Source organism: Medicago truncatula, chromosome 6 (assembly GCF_003473485.1).
Source record: "Medicago truncatula cultivar Jemalong A17 chromosome 6, MtrunA17r5.0-ANR, whole genome shotgun sequence".
Classification (NCBI taxonomy): Eukaryota; Viridiplantae; Streptophyta; class Magnoliopsida; order Fabales; family Fabaceae; genus Medicago; species Medicago truncatula.
In genome coordinates this window covers 4,971,885-4,991,078 of record NC_053047.1, presented here as the reverse complement: position 1 = coordinate 4,991,078, position 19,194 = coordinate 4,971,885, and the positions used below count along the sequence as shown (strand labels likewise).

The 19,194-nt window shown below is 33.0% G+C and overlaps 4 protein-coding genes across 6 annotated transcripts; 1 reads left to right on the top strand and 3 right to left on the bottom strand.

The window, feature by feature from the left end:
* Positions 1-376: 376 nt before the first annotated feature.
* LOC25495358 (protein LONGIFOLIA 1) lies at positions 377-5,575 on the top strand. Its single transcript, XM_013595574.3, has 4 exons — positions 377-1,178; positions 2,510-2,562; positions 2,645-4,418; positions 4,555-5,575. Exons 1-4 carry the CDS (start codon positions 1,034-1,036, stop codon positions 5,280-5,282), a joined length of 2,700 nt encoding a protein of 899 aa, XP_013451028.1. The 5' UTR covers positions 377-1,033; the 3' UTR covers positions 5,283-5,575.
* Positions 5,576-6,031: 456 nt separating this feature from the next.
* On the bottom strand, positions 6,032-7,392 carry LOC112422683 (uncharacterized). Its single transcript, XM_024786034.1, has 3 exons — positions 6,976-7,392; positions 6,656-6,881; positions 6,032-6,564 (listed from the first exon to the last, which is right to left on the bottom strand). The coding sequence occupies exons 1-3, from the start codon at positions 7,390-7,392 to the stop codon at positions 6,032-6,034; spliced, it is 1,176 nt and encodes a 391-aa protein (XP_024641802.1).
* Positions 7,393-8,706: 1,314 nt separating this feature from the next.
* Positions 8,707-12,480, bottom strand: LOC112422624 (putative nuclease HARBI1). 3 transcript variants are annotated; one of them, XM_024785870.2, is made up of 4 exons: positions 12,250-12,480; positions 9,678-10,300; positions 9,366-9,591; positions 8,707-9,278 (listed from the first exon to the last, which is right to left on the bottom strand). In XM_024785870.2, exons 2-4 carry the CDS (start codon positions 10,281-10,283, stop codon positions 8,899-8,901), a joined length of 1,212 nt encoding a protein of 403 aa, XP_024641638.1. In that variant the 5' UTR covers positions 10,284-10,300; positions 12,250-12,480; the 3' UTR covers positions 8,707-8,898. The 3 variants fall into 3 exon arrangements, with proteins under 3 accessions (XP_024641638.1, XP_024641640.1, XP_039691011.1); XM_024785872.2 differs by having other exon boundaries at positions 9,678-10,290; XM_039835077.1 differs by having other exon boundaries at positions 12,267-12,480.
* Positions 12,481-15,336: 2,856 nt separating this feature from the next.
* LOC25495356 (transcription factor TCP13) lies at positions 15,337-17,539 on the bottom strand. Its single transcript, XM_013595572.3, has 2 exons — positions 17,342-17,539; positions 15,337-16,672 (listed from the first exon to the last, which is right to left on the bottom strand). Exon 2 carries the CDS (start codon positions 16,564-16,566, stop codon positions 15,565-15,567), a length of 1,002 nt encoding a protein of 333 aa, XP_013451026.1. The 5' UTR covers positions 16,567-16,672; positions 17,342-17,539; the 3' UTR covers positions 15,337-15,564.
* Between the last annotated feature and the right edge of the window lie 1,655 nt (positions 17,540-19,194).

Below are 19,194 nucleotides of genomic sequence, written 5' to 3'. Positions count from 1 at the left end.
CTAGAAGCGTATTAAAAAGTATGTGTTAGACTTTGTTCCATTTACTTTACTATCCGTAAAAAATGGACAATAAATTAAACAAAGTAAATGAAGCAAAGTTGATCATAAAAAAATATATTATTGTCATTTTGCTATTTTAATAAGAGAAATGATATTTAAACATCCATTTTGTGACAACTTTCTCTCTTATACTCACATTACTTTTTACTTTATCTCTTTATTGCTTTGGTTTTCGTGTAAATATCTACTTTTTCTTTATAAATTATGGTTGTCTCATAAGTTATCAACCAAATGATTGTTCAAATAACATTTCTCTTTTAATAATTGTATCCCTTTCTCACATGTTGACACCCTAAATTCCACCTTTTCAACCTCTCTTACGTAATCTAATTAAAAATTTGGCACTAAATCAAATGATTTATTCTTTATAAGCCTAATTCAACACTTGGCTAGTTGCCTAAGTTTCCATCATCATATGATATGATATATAATAAATATCACCACAATTCCTCTCACAATCACTTTAGCCTTCAATACCTCAAACTTTGGTATACAACAACAGATAATATAAAAACATCTCTTCTTGGGTCTATCAAATCTCTCTGTAGTTACTGCCCTTAACATATATCACTTTGGAATTGCTTCATTTCTACTTCTTTTTGTTCTTTCTGCTTTTGCAGAAGATATTCTCTTCATTGTTGTTATGTGTAAACCCAACATCCATAATTTATGCTATTTTTTGTTCTCTCATTCTTATCTCTTTGCTCTTAACCTTCTTAAACATTCTCTTGTCTTTACACATGCATCATAACCAAGTCATTGTGAAACTTCATCAATTTTCATACATAATTCTAGTAAATGCTTCTAAGGCCATTTCCTTGTTCTAAAGCACTTTGTAACATATCAAAATTTTCTTGCAACAATTAAGACCACAAAACAAAAGCTCTTAACCAAAGTCAAAGGTAGGTAGTTCAGTTATTTAAGCCTTGTAGAGTGAAGAAAATTGAAGGGGTGCAGAAAGTAAAAACAAAACATGTCTAAAAAGGCTTTGACATCAATGAAAGATGAAAATCAAGAATTGCAGAAGCAAATTGGATGCATTAGTGGATTTTTTCAGCTATTTGATCGTCATAGGTTTCTCACAGGCCACAACAACAGTCACAATATGGCAAACCAAGGTAATCTACAATATCTTTGTTTTATTTTGTTTCTGTTATGAATTTTTAAGAATTATTTTTTATTGTATTCTATGTATTTTGTTTTGTCTTTTCAATTCTCGAAACATATAAAAATTTAGGTACAAGTTAAGGGATTGAAAATTTATATATTGTTGCAGAAATTATAATAAAAAAAAATTATAATTAAATTTTTCAAAGGCCTAAATGTGCATTTTATTGTTTTCACCTCCAACTTGAAATGTGTAAAATGAACTTTATCCATAAATAATATCTTTGGTACAATCATGAGATGATTTTGAGTAAAAGTGAAAAGATTATTTTTTCTTGATTAATGGAATAATGTTTTGCTAACAATTATGCAGACAAGTGCTTGATAGTGCCAAAAAAATGGTAATGATTTTTCTCATAATTAACAAACATAGTTAACTAACATAAAATCAAATTGACATGGACATGAAGGTTAAAATCGCTTTCTTTCAACAGTAAATGACTGATCCAATTTACTTGCAATATGTCAAAAATGTACTGTTAACACAGTTTCTTATCATTAGAAAAATTTGTTGTTTTCTTATTTACTAGTGTTTTATTTTATGAATTTTTATTTTGGTGGATGAGAGTAATAGTAACTTGTAATTTTTTTTTACTTCACATATAACAAGACAAAGTCAAGCTTTTTCTGAACTGGCTTCAATATGATTTTATGATAATTCAATTCCTACTTCAGATGCTAGAAAATTTTTTGAAGAAAAAAAAATATAAATGAATTTTTCTAGAATAATATTTGTTTTTGAAGAAGACAAATTTCTAGAATAATATGGAAGCCTCATTTCATTTAATTACTCAAAAGACTTTGGAAGCTATAATTTGCCATATTTTGTAGGACAACTCCAGATCCAGAATTTGTACATTCCAAAGTAGCACATGGTTTTATAAAAAAATAAAATATAATTATGATTACATTTCAGGTTTGAAATTTTCCATAAAGATTTGTATGATTTAAGAAGCAACATCTCTATAGTAATGATTTATCTACTCTAGCACCAAAACATATGGATAACTACACCCAGGAGTTGAATGATTTTTCAATTAAGTTGGATGTTTTTATTTTATTTTATTTTATTAAATTACTGAATTTTCAAAATAAATGCAGTAAAATTTATTACTTTGTAAAAAATGTACATTAGGGAAGAGCATATGCAAGTTGCCTAAAGTGCAAGTAAACATGCTAACATATTGTTCAGAAAGAATTTAGAACAAAGAAGGACTAATCAAAGAACGTTCTCGCAATATATTTCAAATTACTTATTGCTAAAATTTCTTTCCTTTCTCAGGGGGAACAGGAAATAACATCAAAGAGTTGAATAATGCAATACAAAAGACAAAGGTAAGATAATTAGATCAAAGTAACTTTACCTCATTTGAGAAATTTAGCAGAATCAGTTAAGAATGTGAGACTATGATTGCAGGCAAAGAATGTGAAGGTTCCAAGAGAGAATCAACAATCCTCCACAGAATCATCATCAGGAACTTCCATGTCTTCGTCGTCTTGTTCATCTAGCATGTCATCCATCGAGTTTAACAGAACAATACATATAGAACCACCATCGATAAGTCCAATGAAAACCACAGAAAATTCCAATTCAGAAGCAGCAGCGAAGCAACATGACAACCAAAGAAATCAATCACCTAATTTCCATGATATTGTCAAAGACTCGATGCATAAAGACGCACAAAGATTATCGGTAAAAACTCTGGCTAAAGAGGAAAAGAAGGGTCGAATCTTGAAACACATCGACTCTCCGCGGCCTATGGTTCCTTGGGACTCACCAAGACTCTCCTATGATGGGAGAGATATACAAAGTGTATCCAAATTTGCCACAAAGCAGAAGGAACTCCCGAGGTTTTCCTTGGACAGCAAGGAAAGATCCATCAAAAGTTTCAATGAAGGAACAAAAACTCGAAACCTTTTGAAGGGTCCACAGAACGTGCGTGGAGGCTCCAACACAATGGTAAAGCAGATGGAAGAACCAGAAAGTGCTAAAAGACCATCAAGTGTTGTGGCAAAGTTGATGGGACTAGAAGCATTCCCTGACTGGAGCGAAACTTCTGATAGCTGCAACACTAACAAAGACGACACATTTGCAGGATCTAGAATGAGCTATGAATACATGCAACAGCAGGATTCATCATTCCAAAAGACAAGCAAAGGGACAAACATGCTTCAATCTAGGAGGGATGGTTCAATCACAAATGAGACACCATATTCACAATTTTCCAAGAATAACGAACCTTCAACAAAGGCCTCAAATCGGTCCCTCTCGGTCTATGGTGAAATTGAAAAAAGGATGGCGGATCTAGAGTTCAAAAAATCCGGAAAGGATCTTAGAGCCCTTAAACAGATTCTTGAAGCAATGCACAGATACAAAGAATCATTAGATACTGCAAGTGATCAGACTTCAAATTCTCCGTATGACAATACGAGTAATAGTAGTGTCGGTGAAAGCTTGAATGTACAAAGTCCAAGAACACGGCAGAAGAACCCGACATCTGTCACAGCTGAGAGGTTGAGTTCAACTCAGGGTAGTAAATCTCCAATTGTCATCATGAAACCAACAAAGGTTGCAAGAAAAACAAATAATTCTTCTTCACCAGAAATGCCAATTCATGGTAAATCATCAGGTAACAAGGTTTACCGCAGTGATCCTACTGATGGAATGTCAGTTGTCAAGCTTGGCAGGCAAGCAACAAAAGGCAGTCCAGCAATCAAACATGTCAAAGATCCTATTAGTCCTCCCTTTCATTCAGTGGATAGAAGTAATAGGATGAGAACTTCAAAATTGATGCAATCCTCAAAAGTTCCTCGAGTCATCAATGGAGAAAACAACACCAACTCCGGCGTTATGGCAGAGACTAGGAGTCCAAGACTACAAAAGAAGTTCGGTTTGGAGAGACGTTCCCCACCAACCAGCCCAAAATCAGATATCAGCAGTAACAGAAGACAACAAAATAGGCAATCAACGGATCTGTCTTTGCCGAGCAAAACATCCAGACAAAAATTGTCTCCTTTGAAGGAAAGAAATGATCAGAATGCAGAACAAGACTTGAGCAAGGAAAGTTTTATGGTTGAAACAATGGTTACTGCAGAACAACCCAGTCCCGTGTCTGTTCTTGATGCTTCATTCTATAGAGAAGACCCACCTTCCCCGGTTAAAAGGAAATCAGACATATCAAAAGATTTAGGTATATTTCACACTTCTTTTCTAAGCATCATAGATTGAATGTCAAATGGTCTAAAATCATCTGTCATATGCATCACTTCATCAATTACATTTTTTCTTCCATTTACTTATGATTCCCTTCAAATTTATTTCGACAGATGAAGTACTGAACACTTACGATAATAGTGAGGAGGACTCAGAAGGTCTTTCTCTTTCATCCAACACTAACACAAAAGTCAACTTTGGCAATGGAACCATTGATATTGACTTGATCACTGATAATTTGGTTCAAATTCTTCAACAATTTGACCACAATGATGATGAAAGCTTCGCAAACTTCAGTGACCACAACGATCCTGACCACAAATATATATCAGAAATATTACTAGCATCAGGACTGCTCACCAGTCCCAGCTCTAGCCAGGCATTGCATTCATCTGGTTACCCGATAAACCCAATATTGTTCCTTGCACTAGAGAAACTAAAGACAAACAAGATGCATTCCTACATTGCAAAGACGAACAATCATGAGAAAATGGAAAGAAAGCTCATATTTGATGTTGTTAATGAAATTCTATTTCAAAAGCTAATATTGGAGAGTTCATACAAGCCATATCAGCCAGAAGGAAGAAAACCAGACGGACAACAGCTTTCAGATATGCTTTGCACAGAAATCGACAAGTTACAGCATAAAAATAGGAATGTCAACCTGGCTAATGAGGATGAGTATTTGACAAGTATCTTGTTGGAAGATTTGGTGCAGCACCCCACAAGTACAGAATGCTACAATGAGATACCAAATGTTGTGTTGGATATTGAAAGATTGATCTTCAAAGATTTGATAACTGAAGTTGTGAGAAGTGAAGTAGCTAACCATTCTGGTTAGTATTGGAGGAAATTGCAGTAACCAAGTAGGAATTCCAGATAAGCAGGTCTAATTAATCTGCGAACTTCCTTTTTTTTATGTATACTTAATAATACTACGAAGAGTTAGTTAATAAGCTAATTAATTAACATTCTAAATTTTATTTCCTCTATAAAGTTGTGATGTTTTTGTCTACCATTATCCTTCTTGCATGTATTGTAGTATATGTTGATGAAATACATGTAGAGATGCAGACAAATGTATATATATATCAGTGACAATCTTTTTAAGTACAATAACAATTGTCTTATATATTTATCAGAGCAAGATCTACTTTCTGTGTCAACTGTCACATATTCATATCATTGCCAAGCATTTGAAAAAGGATCCGGATTAACTGCAGTTACTGCAGTCGATGAACATCGACCGTTAGATGGAGATTAGATGGTTTCTGTTTAAATTCTAAAACCCGATTTACAGTACAAATGAAAATAATAACCATCCGATCGAGATTACAACTGTAAAAAATGTTGACTGCATGCAATCCATTTCCTTTGAAATAGTTAATACTCCAAGCATAAAAAGAATTAGTATTAGTTATCAAATCAAAGATGAAAAACAGACATAACTTCAGGACATGTCCTGTTTTCTATATTAATATATATAACATCACACCATGCTCTGGCAGCTCTGTTCAGGGCCCTCCCTGCATCTACCAATTTTTTAGGGTTGTGCTGGACCAAAGTTCAGTTTGGGCCTGAATAATTTTGTCACTTTATACACATGAAATCCGTGTTCAAAATGCTGACACAAACAAAATATGTAAAACCAACAGCCAGAAACATGAGATATACATATACTTCATAAGCATTCCACATTTCCAAAGCAATTTTCTTACTTGAACTCGGTTTTTCTTCAGAGTCCACTTCAAGTTTCCGTTTCTTTGATATGTATCGACTTTTGTCATGTAGCAATTCACGATCTACTTCAGCAATTATTTGTTCATCAATGTCAATGCCCATAAGGAAGTTGTGCAAGATACAACAAGCACTGATTATACGTGTCATGGTTCGAATTGAAAAATATGATTCATTGTCACCAGTTGTAATCGGAAATCTTTTCTTGAGAACTCCAAAAGCTCCATCAATCACATTTTGAAGTAAAGCATGACGAAATTTGAATAGTTCTTGATAATTTTGAGGTCCCTGAGTTGAATACTGCTTCAAGCAATAACAGACACCTCTATATGGTGTCAGCACCCCAGGTTTTGTCGTCAACCCTGCACGTGCGAGAAAATACTTTCCTACGAAAATAAAGCACACATTATAACTTAATACATGACAATGCAATTCTACAAGGTAATGCCAACTACAGACCAATAGTCTGTCACTGACCTTCAGGAACTTTTAACGGATCTTTCCGAGTAAAAGCACCATCTAAAACTCTAGGGTAAGATGCTGATCCTTCCGGCCCAACTATAACGTATGTGAATTTCATATCAAAATCACAAGTTGCAAAAATAATTTGTGTGGGGTAGCGTCGTGCTCCGCAATATCGACCAACATCTTCAACTGGTACCTTCACTCTACTATGTGCTATACCTATAACTCCAATGCAGTCCTTTTTGATAAATACAGTAATATGTTAGTATAAAACCTCAAACATAGACTACAGGACTGAAAATTTGTAAGCAGCTAAATTAAAGAGTTGTTACCTTAAAATAAGGATAGAATTTGTTGTCGTTAAGAATTTGTGAGGGTACATCGGCACCAGAAGGTTGGAGAAGAAACTCCCAGTGTAATGATATGATGGCTTGTAAAACATAGTGAAAGTGGCGATTAAATTTCTCACCCGATTGATGAAAAAGGAAAGGTGTGGTTCGACTTTTTGCATCCTGTCCTACAACGTATAAAAATTCAGCAACTAGCCCCTCAACTGTAACCCTTGTAGAAGAATCCTTCATTCCAACAGATGATCTTAACTTCTCACAGAGCTTCAGAAATGCTTGAGGGCTCATGCGAATAATGCGCCGACATTTTTCAGTTTGTACTAACTGTGCCATTAATTGAACAGACCTATGTTCATTCTCAGAATTCTCATCACTGATTGCATTACTGGTATACTTAGACATCGTTCGCATCAAATGTGATGAATGCGCGATATAACCTAACAGTACTAATTCTTCTGGCCTAGCATGATCTGAAAAGTCTGATTTCCATGCCCATCCCGAACTTACTCATTCGTCTTACTTGTAACTCCATTTCACTAATGCCGCCGTCAATATTGACTTCATTCTCACCAACACTAGCCGTGTCTCCCTCCATAGATAATCCTGCAAGGGATTATTGTCATGTTCTCAAATGCTGAATATAAAATACAATCATATCAATAACAACTCCCCTAAATTGAAAATCTAATTTCAAGAACCAAATTGATTGACCATATACCAATAACCAACTGATAATTTAATCTAATGCTCATTTGTATAGTTGAACACCATAACATTACTACGATAAAAGTTTATGAAATTCATCAAAAACACTTGTAGTGTTTAACTCCCTCCATAATCAACCTTCAAAAGGACTCTATTGCCATGTTCTACAATTTTATATAAAAATACAAACATATCAATACATTAGAAAGCTATAACTCAATTTATACATGTTAAAAAACAGCCACGCTAACTTGACATATACCAATAACTACTTACAATGAGCTCGAACTCTGACACGGCGACACTACGAATGTAAAAAATATAGAACTCTAACACGGATACACATATATTTATTTAAATTTATCATAATTAAAAAAAGTAATAACAATATTTATAAAACATCTAACTTGAGAAATCAAAATCAAAATATATATAGTAGGTGATGGAGATTAGAAACAGTAGTAGTAGGTGATGGTGATTTGACCTCCTAACAGTGGAGGAAAAAAAAAAAGAAATATTTCATGGAACTGAGACAAGATTGCATGACTTGTGATAGAGCATTGAGAATAAGATTTCATTGTTTATCATTTTTATTCAAAATTATTAAAAATATGAACCAAAGTCGTAAAAATCCCATAACATTTTAACTTAGTCCATTCTATATTCCATGTATAGTTGAAAAAGTAAAACACCAGAGTCGTTAGAAACTAATCCATTTTAACTTGGTATCATTATCATATTATTGATTCACTGTGAACGTATTTCACACATCCAATCTTTTGGTTTGGTCTCAGAAAAAGAACAAAATTATCAATATATGGTTCAAAAACCAAACCAACTTGGTAGCATTACTGGAGAAAGGTGACCTTGAATTTTGGTCACTTGTTCACAAGCATAATCATATCATTGATTCACTGAAGATAGTTCATATATCCACTATTTGGTCTTACAGTGAACAATCACTATATCAACATTATTACATTTTAAGTTCCTGAGTAATGTGAGCAATCATTAAAAAACGTATTGGATAGGTACTAACAGCGAACAAAAGGAACAAAAGTCGATTATCATTACAAACTCAAATCCAAACCCAAACATGTAAAACTCATAAGTCATAACTACCTAGGAACATATAAATTCAGCACATTATCCTTCAAAAGCATTCCACATTTCTTAAACTTGGTCTTTCTACATAGTCCCCCTTCATTTTTTCGATCTTTCCAAAGGAATGGACCTTCGTACCTCATCAGGTAGCAACTCTTGATCTACTTCAGCAATCATTTGTTCGTCAATGTCAACTTCCATAAGAAAGTTATGCAAAACACAACAAGCAATGATTATACGCCTCATTGTTTCAAATGAGAAAAATGGTTTGGCAACACCAGCTATAATTGGAAATCTTTTTTTCAGGACCCCAAAAGTTTTCTCCATCACGAAGTGAAGTAAAGAATGCCGAAGGTTGAATAGTTCTTCACGGTTTTGAGGTTCATGATTTGAAAATTCCCTCAACAGACAGCATACATTGCTATATGGAGACAATACCCCAATTGGCATAGGTCCTTGAAGACCGAGATAATATTTTCCTACAAACACGAAGCATCCATTAGGACTTAATATATTACTTAATCTGTAATCGAAAACTATATCACACCAATTAGTCTACTACTTACCATTAGGAATTTTCAAATGATTTTTTCGAGTTAAAGCGTCTTCTAAGATTCTAGAGTAAGATGCTGTTCCTTCCCACCCAGCTAAAACATATGTGAATTTCATATCAAAATTACAAGCAGCGAAAATAATTTGTGTGGGGAAGCCTTTTCTTGCACAAAATAGAGGGGCGTCTTTCACTGGTACTTTCACTCGACTATGAGTTATACCGATGGCTCCAATGCAATCCTTTTTGATAAATACATTAATATGTCAGTACGAAAATTCAATCATGACTGAAAATCAGTGAGTAGCTAAATTAAAAAGATTATTACCTTAAAATAAGGATAGAATTTGTCATCGTTAAGTATTTGTGTATGTACATCTACATCAGAAGGTTGGACAAGGAACTCATTTTCTAATGAGATGATTCCTCGTAAAACATTGTCAAAGCGTCGAGTAAATGTCTCCCCCGACTTATTAAAAAGGAAAGGCACGGTTCTGTTTTTCGAAGCTTGCCCTACAATATATAGGAATTCAGCAACTTGCCCCTCAACTGTAACCCCTGTTGAATCCTTCATTCTACCAGATGACCTTAATTTCTCACAAAGCTTCAGAAATGCTTGAGGGCTCATGCGAATGATGTCTCGGCATTTTTCAGTTTCTACTAGCTGTGCCATCAGTTGAACAGACCTACACTCGTTCTCAGAATTCAAATGCTCCGACTCTGAATGCGCGATATAACACAGCAGTACTAAAGCACATATCTGTTGTCTCTTCTCTAACTCCTCTGGCCTAGCAAGATCTGAAATTTGGATTTCCATACCCATCCCAAAATTACTCATGCGTCTTACTTGCAACTCTACTTCATCAATGTCGCCCGTTAGACCACCAAAATTCACTTTATTTTCATCAACAACACTACTAGTATCTCCTTCCATGGATGACCTTCAAGGGACTATTGTCAGGTTCACAAACATTGAACAATACATGAGAACACTGTAATTCCATTAAACGTAACAAAATAGTCCTAATAACTTGACGTATGGAACAAATAATCACCCATTTAGTCTCTTAAATTGATGTTCAGTACTTAAATTGGAATTTCTTGATCACACATATCCATGTTTGATTATTTTCAGTTTCAAAATCGTTTAGGATTTTTATTAATTTCAAGGACCATATTGATTTACACAACAATTTCAATTCTCAGAGACTAAATTGTTGATTCACTATATCAAAAAGCAACAACCAAGCAATAATTCAATGAGTTTAGTTATGATTCACTGTCGGTACAAAGAGATTTACACTATCAGTAAATTTGAACCAATCATATGTGTGACTTTATTAGTAGTCATGATTAAAGTTGTTGTGAATTCCGGTAAAAATCACACTAATGAATAACAAAGATGTGTGGAGCAAAGGAAGTGGTAATCAATGGATAAAGTGTCTCCAAGCAACAACAAAAAAAAAAAACAGACCTAGATCTAAGTGTAGAGCAACACCACAAGCATAATCAAAGCACAAAGATAAGCAATGAAAGAAAGGAACAAACACACCAAGATTGTTGACCCAGTTCGGTCAAATATGACCTAATCTAGGGGAGAGAGCAACCCTCCAATCTACTATGATGAAAGTGTTACAAGAAATTAGCTTATAAGCTTACACAAGAACAAGACCTAATTTCTACCCATTTTGTGTCACCCACACTCTCAATAATGAAAAGGAAGCTTTTCGATCCTTCCAATGGTGAAATCTCATTACCCAAGGTGTTTACAATGTTTCCCAACCCAAGAGATCCTCACTACAAAGACACTCAACCCTAAAGTTATCTCGTTTGTAATCCAAGTTTCTCTTTCTTTTTCCTCTCCTTCAAAATCTGCACAAGAACACTTATATAGCGGTCTTCAGCTGTCAAAATCGTGTCACATTTTTTCAAATCGTGACACGATTGGTGCGTACGACCCAAGGTACGACCAACCTTATCCTGAAAAATGTACCCAGTAAGTTTGAAAATCGTGTCACGTTTTCTCAAAATCGTGACACGATTGAGCACCCTGCAAACCATGCTCACTGCTTGGAAATCGTGACACGTTGATGAAATCGTGTCACGATTTTTCTGTTCTTCCAAACCACAAATTTGAAGCCAATTAACAACAAAAGTCAAACATTTTTAGACCTGGATTTGCTGCAGTAAAAAAAATCCCTACATTCATGCAGTCACGTATTGGTCTCAAGATCGAACGGTACAAATTCAAACTCAGTATTTTTGGAATTATAAAATAAAAATTAAATATGAGCATTCAATCAATATCAGACGGCCACCGACATCATGAAAGCATGACTGGGTGGAAGTGTTGACTACTGAGTATCCAATTTAAACGTTTTTAATGATCTGGTGATCCTGATTGATTGAAAATATAATTTTGTTTACGCTAACAATGTATATGAACTAAATCATCAATAATACCATCTAATTACATCGAATTATGTCATTTTTACAAACTATAGTGGATGGCGACATGTCAGTGTCAGTGTCGTGTCCGTGTCTATCCATGTTTCGTATATCAATCATATAGTCCAACAACATCTTATTACTCATGAAGGTAACCTGTTAATGAATTATATATTCCTAAAGAATACAATGCAATAGTAATTTACAGATTCAAGTGTGATTTAAACCCCAATTTCACACCTAAAACCAACATTGACCCAACCAATAATACAACAAGTTTAATCTTAATATCAATCATATAATCCAACAACACATTATTACTCTATGATAAAAGAATCATGTTAATCTTAAAATAGTAACAAAACAAAGATTGGGCAAACAACCATTAATAATCTAAATAATACAATGCATTAGTAATCTATAAATTCAAATGTGATAACCTAATTTCAGACCTGATTTCTTGCTTCACCTCAAATATGAGATTTTTTTTGGCGGGAAAGTCAATAACTTCAGAAGAAACTTCTCATTTTCTCTCGAGAAGTTTGCGGTATTTATACTGAGAAAGTAGTGACTCCAAAACGACGTCGTGGTATTGAGCTAAGGCGAGCTTAAACGACACCAAACGTGATCGTGTATATGTTGGCATGGAAATGCTATGGACTACTTTGTTCTTCTTAGGCATTATTGCAAAAAAAATAAAAATATTTATATAAATAACTTTTCCGTTTAATTGTAACAAATTGACTCATCCCTAAAGTTATAGGTTCAACTTCCACAAGTCCTAGCTAAACGGTCAAAATGCTGAAATTATTAGGCCGGACGTCATGATCGGGGTTCCAACTCCGATACCTTTAATTGTGTGTGTTAGTTTATAATGATTTTGTCATTTCGTCAATCTACAAAAAAAAAAAAAAAAAAAAAGTCATAGGTTCAACTCCTGATGATATAAAATGAGAGATTTGTATGTACCGCTGTAAATGTTATTAAGAAAATCCAATTCACCTAAATTTTTTTTTTTGCAAGAAAAAAACTTTTCATCTAGGAGAGTTTTAAATAATAATCTTTAGAGATTATTGAGTAAAAAATGTATGTAGTTTTTTAAAACAATCAGAAATGTTGTGTTTGTTTATTGTAATAAAAATAACTTTTTGAAAAGAAATTAATATTTTTTTTTTACAGTTTTATATTTTATGCAGATTCTAATTTTTTTTCAAAAAGTTGTGATAGACAAGCAAATTTTTTTAAAAGTGATTCTTTTATTTACCCTCAAATGAAGTACATAGATCCTCCCTCCACATTAATCGTTTGAAGAAAGGGAATCATAATCGACGATATTAGTCGAACCTTAACTGAATTCTTGCACCATCAACAAATTTATATGTAAAAACATTTATCAAATTATTGAGTTTGAAATTTGAAGTGTGTTGGGTGAAAAGACATGTCAAAAAATGTAAAATGAAAAAACTAAATATATAAAATTAAATTGACTGAAAACTAAAAGCATAAGAAATGTCAATGAATTTTAAAAATAAACTGCAGAAATATAAAATGTTGAAATGTAAAGTGAAAGAATTTAGATGTGCATAAAATTAAAGTTCTGAAATTTGATTAATTAGGAAAGTAAATTGCATTAGATTAAAATTTATATGAAAATAAACAACACACTAACACTTAATAAAATACTGAGACATTTGTAGATAAATTTGGTAACTACAATTGACATGCATGTTTGCTATGTTTACTACAATTATTGATTATTCAAGGATGGCTTCTGATTAACTTGTGTGTAATATGAAATTTGTAATTGCCTCTATGTCATCCATTGATAGCTTAACAACATAAGATCCTCAAGAACTTTTATTTATTTTTCTCTCACACTGCCATGTCTTCCACAACAAGAATGACAAGGCTCTCTAAATTCATCAAAGGAGCCAGTCATATTTCCAACTATTTTTGCATAACCAAGGCTATTGGTAATGAGTTGGCTTTCTTCAACTCGCACTTGGATGGCGTAGATCAAGTTATTCATAATCTCAACAGACTCATATTAGAATATTGCAAGATCTCAACTACTATTCGCACCCGCGAAATCTAATCATCTTTGAAGATTCTCACGTTCTTCTCTTTGATTTCGAGAACTATCTCAAAAGAGAAGACAACATAATGACAGTTTCTCAAAATAAGAGAGAAGATCATGAAGATCTTCAAAGTTGATTGGATTTTCGTGGGTATGAATAACTGGTAAAGTAATAATTACTAGAAAAGACAAGATCAACTAATCTTGCATGCTATTATCATTTCTATTAGTATCATCATTGCCCTTGACAGTGTGAAAACCTCACAACAAGTTTGAAACACTCTCAATAAAATGTTTTCCGATAAGACTCATGCTCGTATCATGCATCTCAAGGAAAGACTCTCTAAATTCACCGAAGCATCCAGTCATATTGCCAACAAGGGCGGATGTAGAGTGAAACATGGTGTGGCAGCTGCCACACCAGATTCTAACCTAATTTTTGTTTTTTTTTTTTATATGCATAAACATAAGGCATGGGAAGGAAAGTGGAAATTGGAAAACACACACAACACAAACAAAACAAAACAAAACGCGTTGTTTCTTCTCCTCTTCTCTACTCTCACAAACAATCGATTTCTTCTTCTCTTCTCACAAATCACAATTCACAATCGTCTTTCTTCTCACAACAAACAAACAAACCTCTTCTTCTTCCACTCTCATCAGTCAGCAACATCATTTTCTATCTTCACTCCTTCTTCAAATCTAGTGAAATAGTCAATTGATTCTTTACTTTCTCATTCATTCTACAATTGCTTTTTTAGGGTTTTAGGCCTTCAATTTCAAGCTATCATCCTGCATCCAAGATGAGGCATGTAAAGCTTACTTGAAATTTTGCCACACTAATATGAAATGTCTAGATCCGTCCCTGATTGCCAACTATCTTCACATCACCAAGGTTATTGGCAATGAGTAGGCTCTCATCAATTCGTCCTTGGCAATGATCATGGCTTGATGTAATCGATATTACACTTTAAATGCCAATATATTCTTCCCTAAAAAGTATAACCTCTAATTCTGTGCAGTACTCCTTAGCTTAACGTATGGTACCATGTGAAGCCTCAATACTCTAAAAATGAAGAAGCATCGTGTCGATACGTATCCGACATTGATACGCCTCGATACGTTCCTATATGCGTATCAGATAAGTATCGGACAATTAATATTTATTCATTTAAAAAAAAATGATTGATACGTGTTAAATACGGCTAACTTGTAATCCGATACGGCTGAATAAACCGATAATTTCTTAATAAAAACAATGAAGAATAAATTTTAACAAAAAAAAGGCCATACAGCATAGGGCACTAGATTATAGAATTTTGTCTCATTCAAACCCGTATTAAAAATTATAATTTTAATTCTAACTTCATAGCTTTCTCTTAAAAAAACTTCATATATAGCTTTCTCAATTTAGAGAATAAGTAAGTTAATTTTTCTGAGCATGCTTTCACTTCTAGAACAATTTATTATCACTTCATAGAGAGCTCTTGCACTTGAAAAATTCATTGTTGCTAAACCTTTGCATGGCATAGATTATTAAACTAAATGGAAAATTAAGTTTCACATTTGGAACCAAATATGAATTAATTAACAAAAAGGGAATAACTATTTAAAACATCATAACAAAAAATATGCTGAAATTAACTAACTTGTCACAGTCCAAAACATTAAAATCTTGGTATTTTGTGTATCACTTGGAAGGAAAATCTTGGTCTTTATGGGAAGAATAACTTTCGCTGTTGTTGAGAGAATGAAAAAATTTAGGAGTCACCCTCATGAGTTGTTGAGTTGGATTGAAAGAATCGTTTTGAGAACTTGAACTCAACATTTGATCATAGTGGTAATTGATTTGTGTTGGATCCATCTCCACTGCTCCAACATGTGAAGGAAAATATTGTTGTGTTGACAAACACAATGATGATGGAAAGGGTACAACATGCATTCCATTATTTCCATCTATATCTTTAATTTGGTTAACAAATCCAAAATTTGATAATTGAGGAACATGACTAGACGACGGCTCCAATTGATAACCAAGTGGCATAGTGTTCAACGATCCCAAAAAAGAAGGTTGATTTGCTCCACGGGAGATAATTATATTTGAGACATTGTCAGGTACTAAATGTGGTAGTAGACTATCTGGCGAAACATGTTGTGCACAATCACGATTATCATTCTCCTTTTTCTTTTCTTTATCCTCTTCACTTCTATTCATCCAATTTTCTTTGTTAGTAACAATATCTCCCAAACCTTGTTTAGAATTTGATTTCCAAATTGAAGTGTTGTTTTGCCTAACATCATCATTAAAAATAGTACTAGCAAAAGATGGATAACCTAAGGTGAAGTTTCCTTGAGGTATTTGAAGTGGTGGAAGCTCATCAATTTCATCCTTAGCTATATTTAGCAACCAATCAACAACCTTGCTAGGTTGGTTTAGCCCTAACCTATCTTGAAGATCATAGAGGTGAATTGCTGTTTGGATTGAAAGCCTTACCCTTCTATCTCTTAGTCCTTTTATTGTGTATACTTTGCTATGTCTATCTTTTGTTCCGAAGGCTCTAGACACCCTCACAATTCTCGGATCCTTTAGTTTTAACCATTGCGATGTTGTTGACGATGATGTAGTTGAATCATTCGATGGAAGAACTTCTTGTTTTAATGGAAATTCGGCTTCTTTTGGAATGTTAATCATCTTATTTCTCTCATTGTTGTTGTTGGTCTCCTTCCATGGTAAAATGTTGTTGTTTTGGTTGAAATTCTCTCTAATTTTGAATTTTGCTTGTTGTCACTCCTAGTATCTGCTTCAGAAAAGTATGAAATTGAGATTGAGAAAAATATTAGAAAATAATTGTTTTTCCACTATATATTGATAAGAATACTATTCTAAATCATAATTAAATTTTATGTACAAATAATAGGCTTACAAAAAATAAGTTGAAGGATTTTATAAGAATACTAATGTTTGTTTTAAATTACATATAATTAAATATTTTGTATGAGAGTGTTGAATACCTGTTTTTGTCTAAGTAAACTTCTTATATCACGTTAGATCGTCAAATCTTTTTTTAAAGAGTCAAATCCTTCTTAAAAAGAAAAATTAGAAGAAAAAATTGCTAAGGGAATACAAGAAATTAACTTAATTCCCTAAAGTTGGAAATGAAAATGATAAAAAATTCTTATAATTATAGCAGAAGCTAGCTTATCAAATTATGTGAAAATGTTTGCTGCAAAATAAAAAAAAGACAGCAAATTCATAGTAACTATTATGGGAGCAAGGATATTATTATCTATGTAATCATTTAGCACAAATTTTAGGACAAGTTAATAATACTTGAAAAGGTTTGTATAAAACCCTAGATACATATACATCTATGAAACAAACACTCATGAATACCTAGTTACCAAACACTCTTTGATATGTATCATGCTAATATATGATATGAAAGAAGAAGGAAGTGTATGCATACCTTGCTTTTGATGGCAAGCTAGTAGTAGAACTAGAAGTACTATATATGATATAAATTGAAACTTTGGTTTGGCTTGATTTTATAGAATAATTTTGGTGAACAAGTTATAAGGTTGAGTCTGCAGCTATGTAGGAAAAAAGAAGATGCAGAAATGGAACCGACCACGCCGTATAAAGCAATGGCAAATAGTTGGCCACGTGAGATATAACCTTATTGGTCAAATAAATTTTGTGTCTACATCTTATCGTTTATAATATGCTATACGCATGATCATTGAAAATGACTTCATTCATGATTATTACATACTTGTTAGTTAGTTAGAGTGACTTGACTATAATACAATTCTTTGCATATACTACTCTTCTTGCTAGCTAGTTGCCAAATTAGCCCTAAAAAAAGGTAGTTGCCAAATTAAAACGTTTCTTATAATGGAAAATGAAACAAGTTATCAAACTAATTGTTTTTGTATATTGGTATAAGTGAATAAATGATTTAAATCATATATGAGAAACATAACTAGCATATGAGGAAATCTGACCACCCTGATTTTTCAAGAAAAAATTCGTTTTGATTGAATATAGGTTCAAGTTTTTCTTTTAACATTCAAAGTTAGAGACGAAAATGAGAGTGATAATATTTGTTCCACACTTAAACATGCTTCGATAAATAAATAAAAAAAATTAAAATTTAATTTATTAAACGTTTATTTAATATTATATTAGATATTATAAATTGTAAACTCGACTCTATATAAAATATAATTTTTATTTTATTATCGCTTAATATTATTAGTTTAAAGTGTTAATCATAATAAAAAATATGTTTTTATATATTAGCAATGGTGATGACCCAAATTTTCAACCCTCAGCAAGAGAAAAAGAGACAGGGTGTGGGTTTTTGCAAGGAGTTGGGGCGGGAAGAGAATCATTCCCGTCCCACCAGTCTTCCCGCCCCATCACCTTTTTCATACCTGGTTACAACCATGAAGAAACCTATACAAAGGCAAAGGTAAAAGAAGTAGAAGCTATGCAACACTTATATATGTGAATCTAAACTATATAAATTTAATTATCTATTATTAAACAAAATGCACAAGATTAATATAAAGTGCAAACAAAAAATTGACATATTAAAAAATAACAATGTGAAATTCATTTCACATAACAAATAAACACATGCAATATGGACCATTGATTATACACGCTTCAAAAAAAGGGGCAAGTCACACTTTATCGGCAACTACAAAAAGATTTCGTTATTGAATTGCCTCACATGGAGGGGCCATGCATAAGCTCTTGATTCTTCCTTCTTCTTAATTAGATCAAAGTTTTGTTTTTGGATACATGATTTATGGATTTTGTTAGGCTCTTGATTTTGATAAACTTTTAATTTAAAATTAGGCAGGAATCAAAACTTATTAATAAAATATTTAAAATACGCGGTGTTATTTAGGAGAAATGGTAAAGTCTGTTGAAAACCTTGAGCAGGTACGTGGTTCTCATCGTGATAAGGTGCATATCTATCTCTTAACATTATCAAGTGGAGGTAAGGTAATCATCGAAGTGTTGACTTGGATCGCCATCGTGGAGAGTCCACTCTAAATGGATTTTGACCCACCCTAAAATAATTTTATTATTCATAATTACACAATCACAAAATCTTAAACATATACATAATCTTTTGAATACCACCCTAACAAAGACTTTGAATAAATTAAGCAATAATAAAAAGATAAAGGAAAAGTGATAAAGAGGAAAAAAGGGAGTTAGAGAAAACAAAAATAGCTAGGAGAAGGCATCACATGGAGAGCAAACAAAGAAACCAACTTTGGATAAGTCATTTAGTAATTAGAT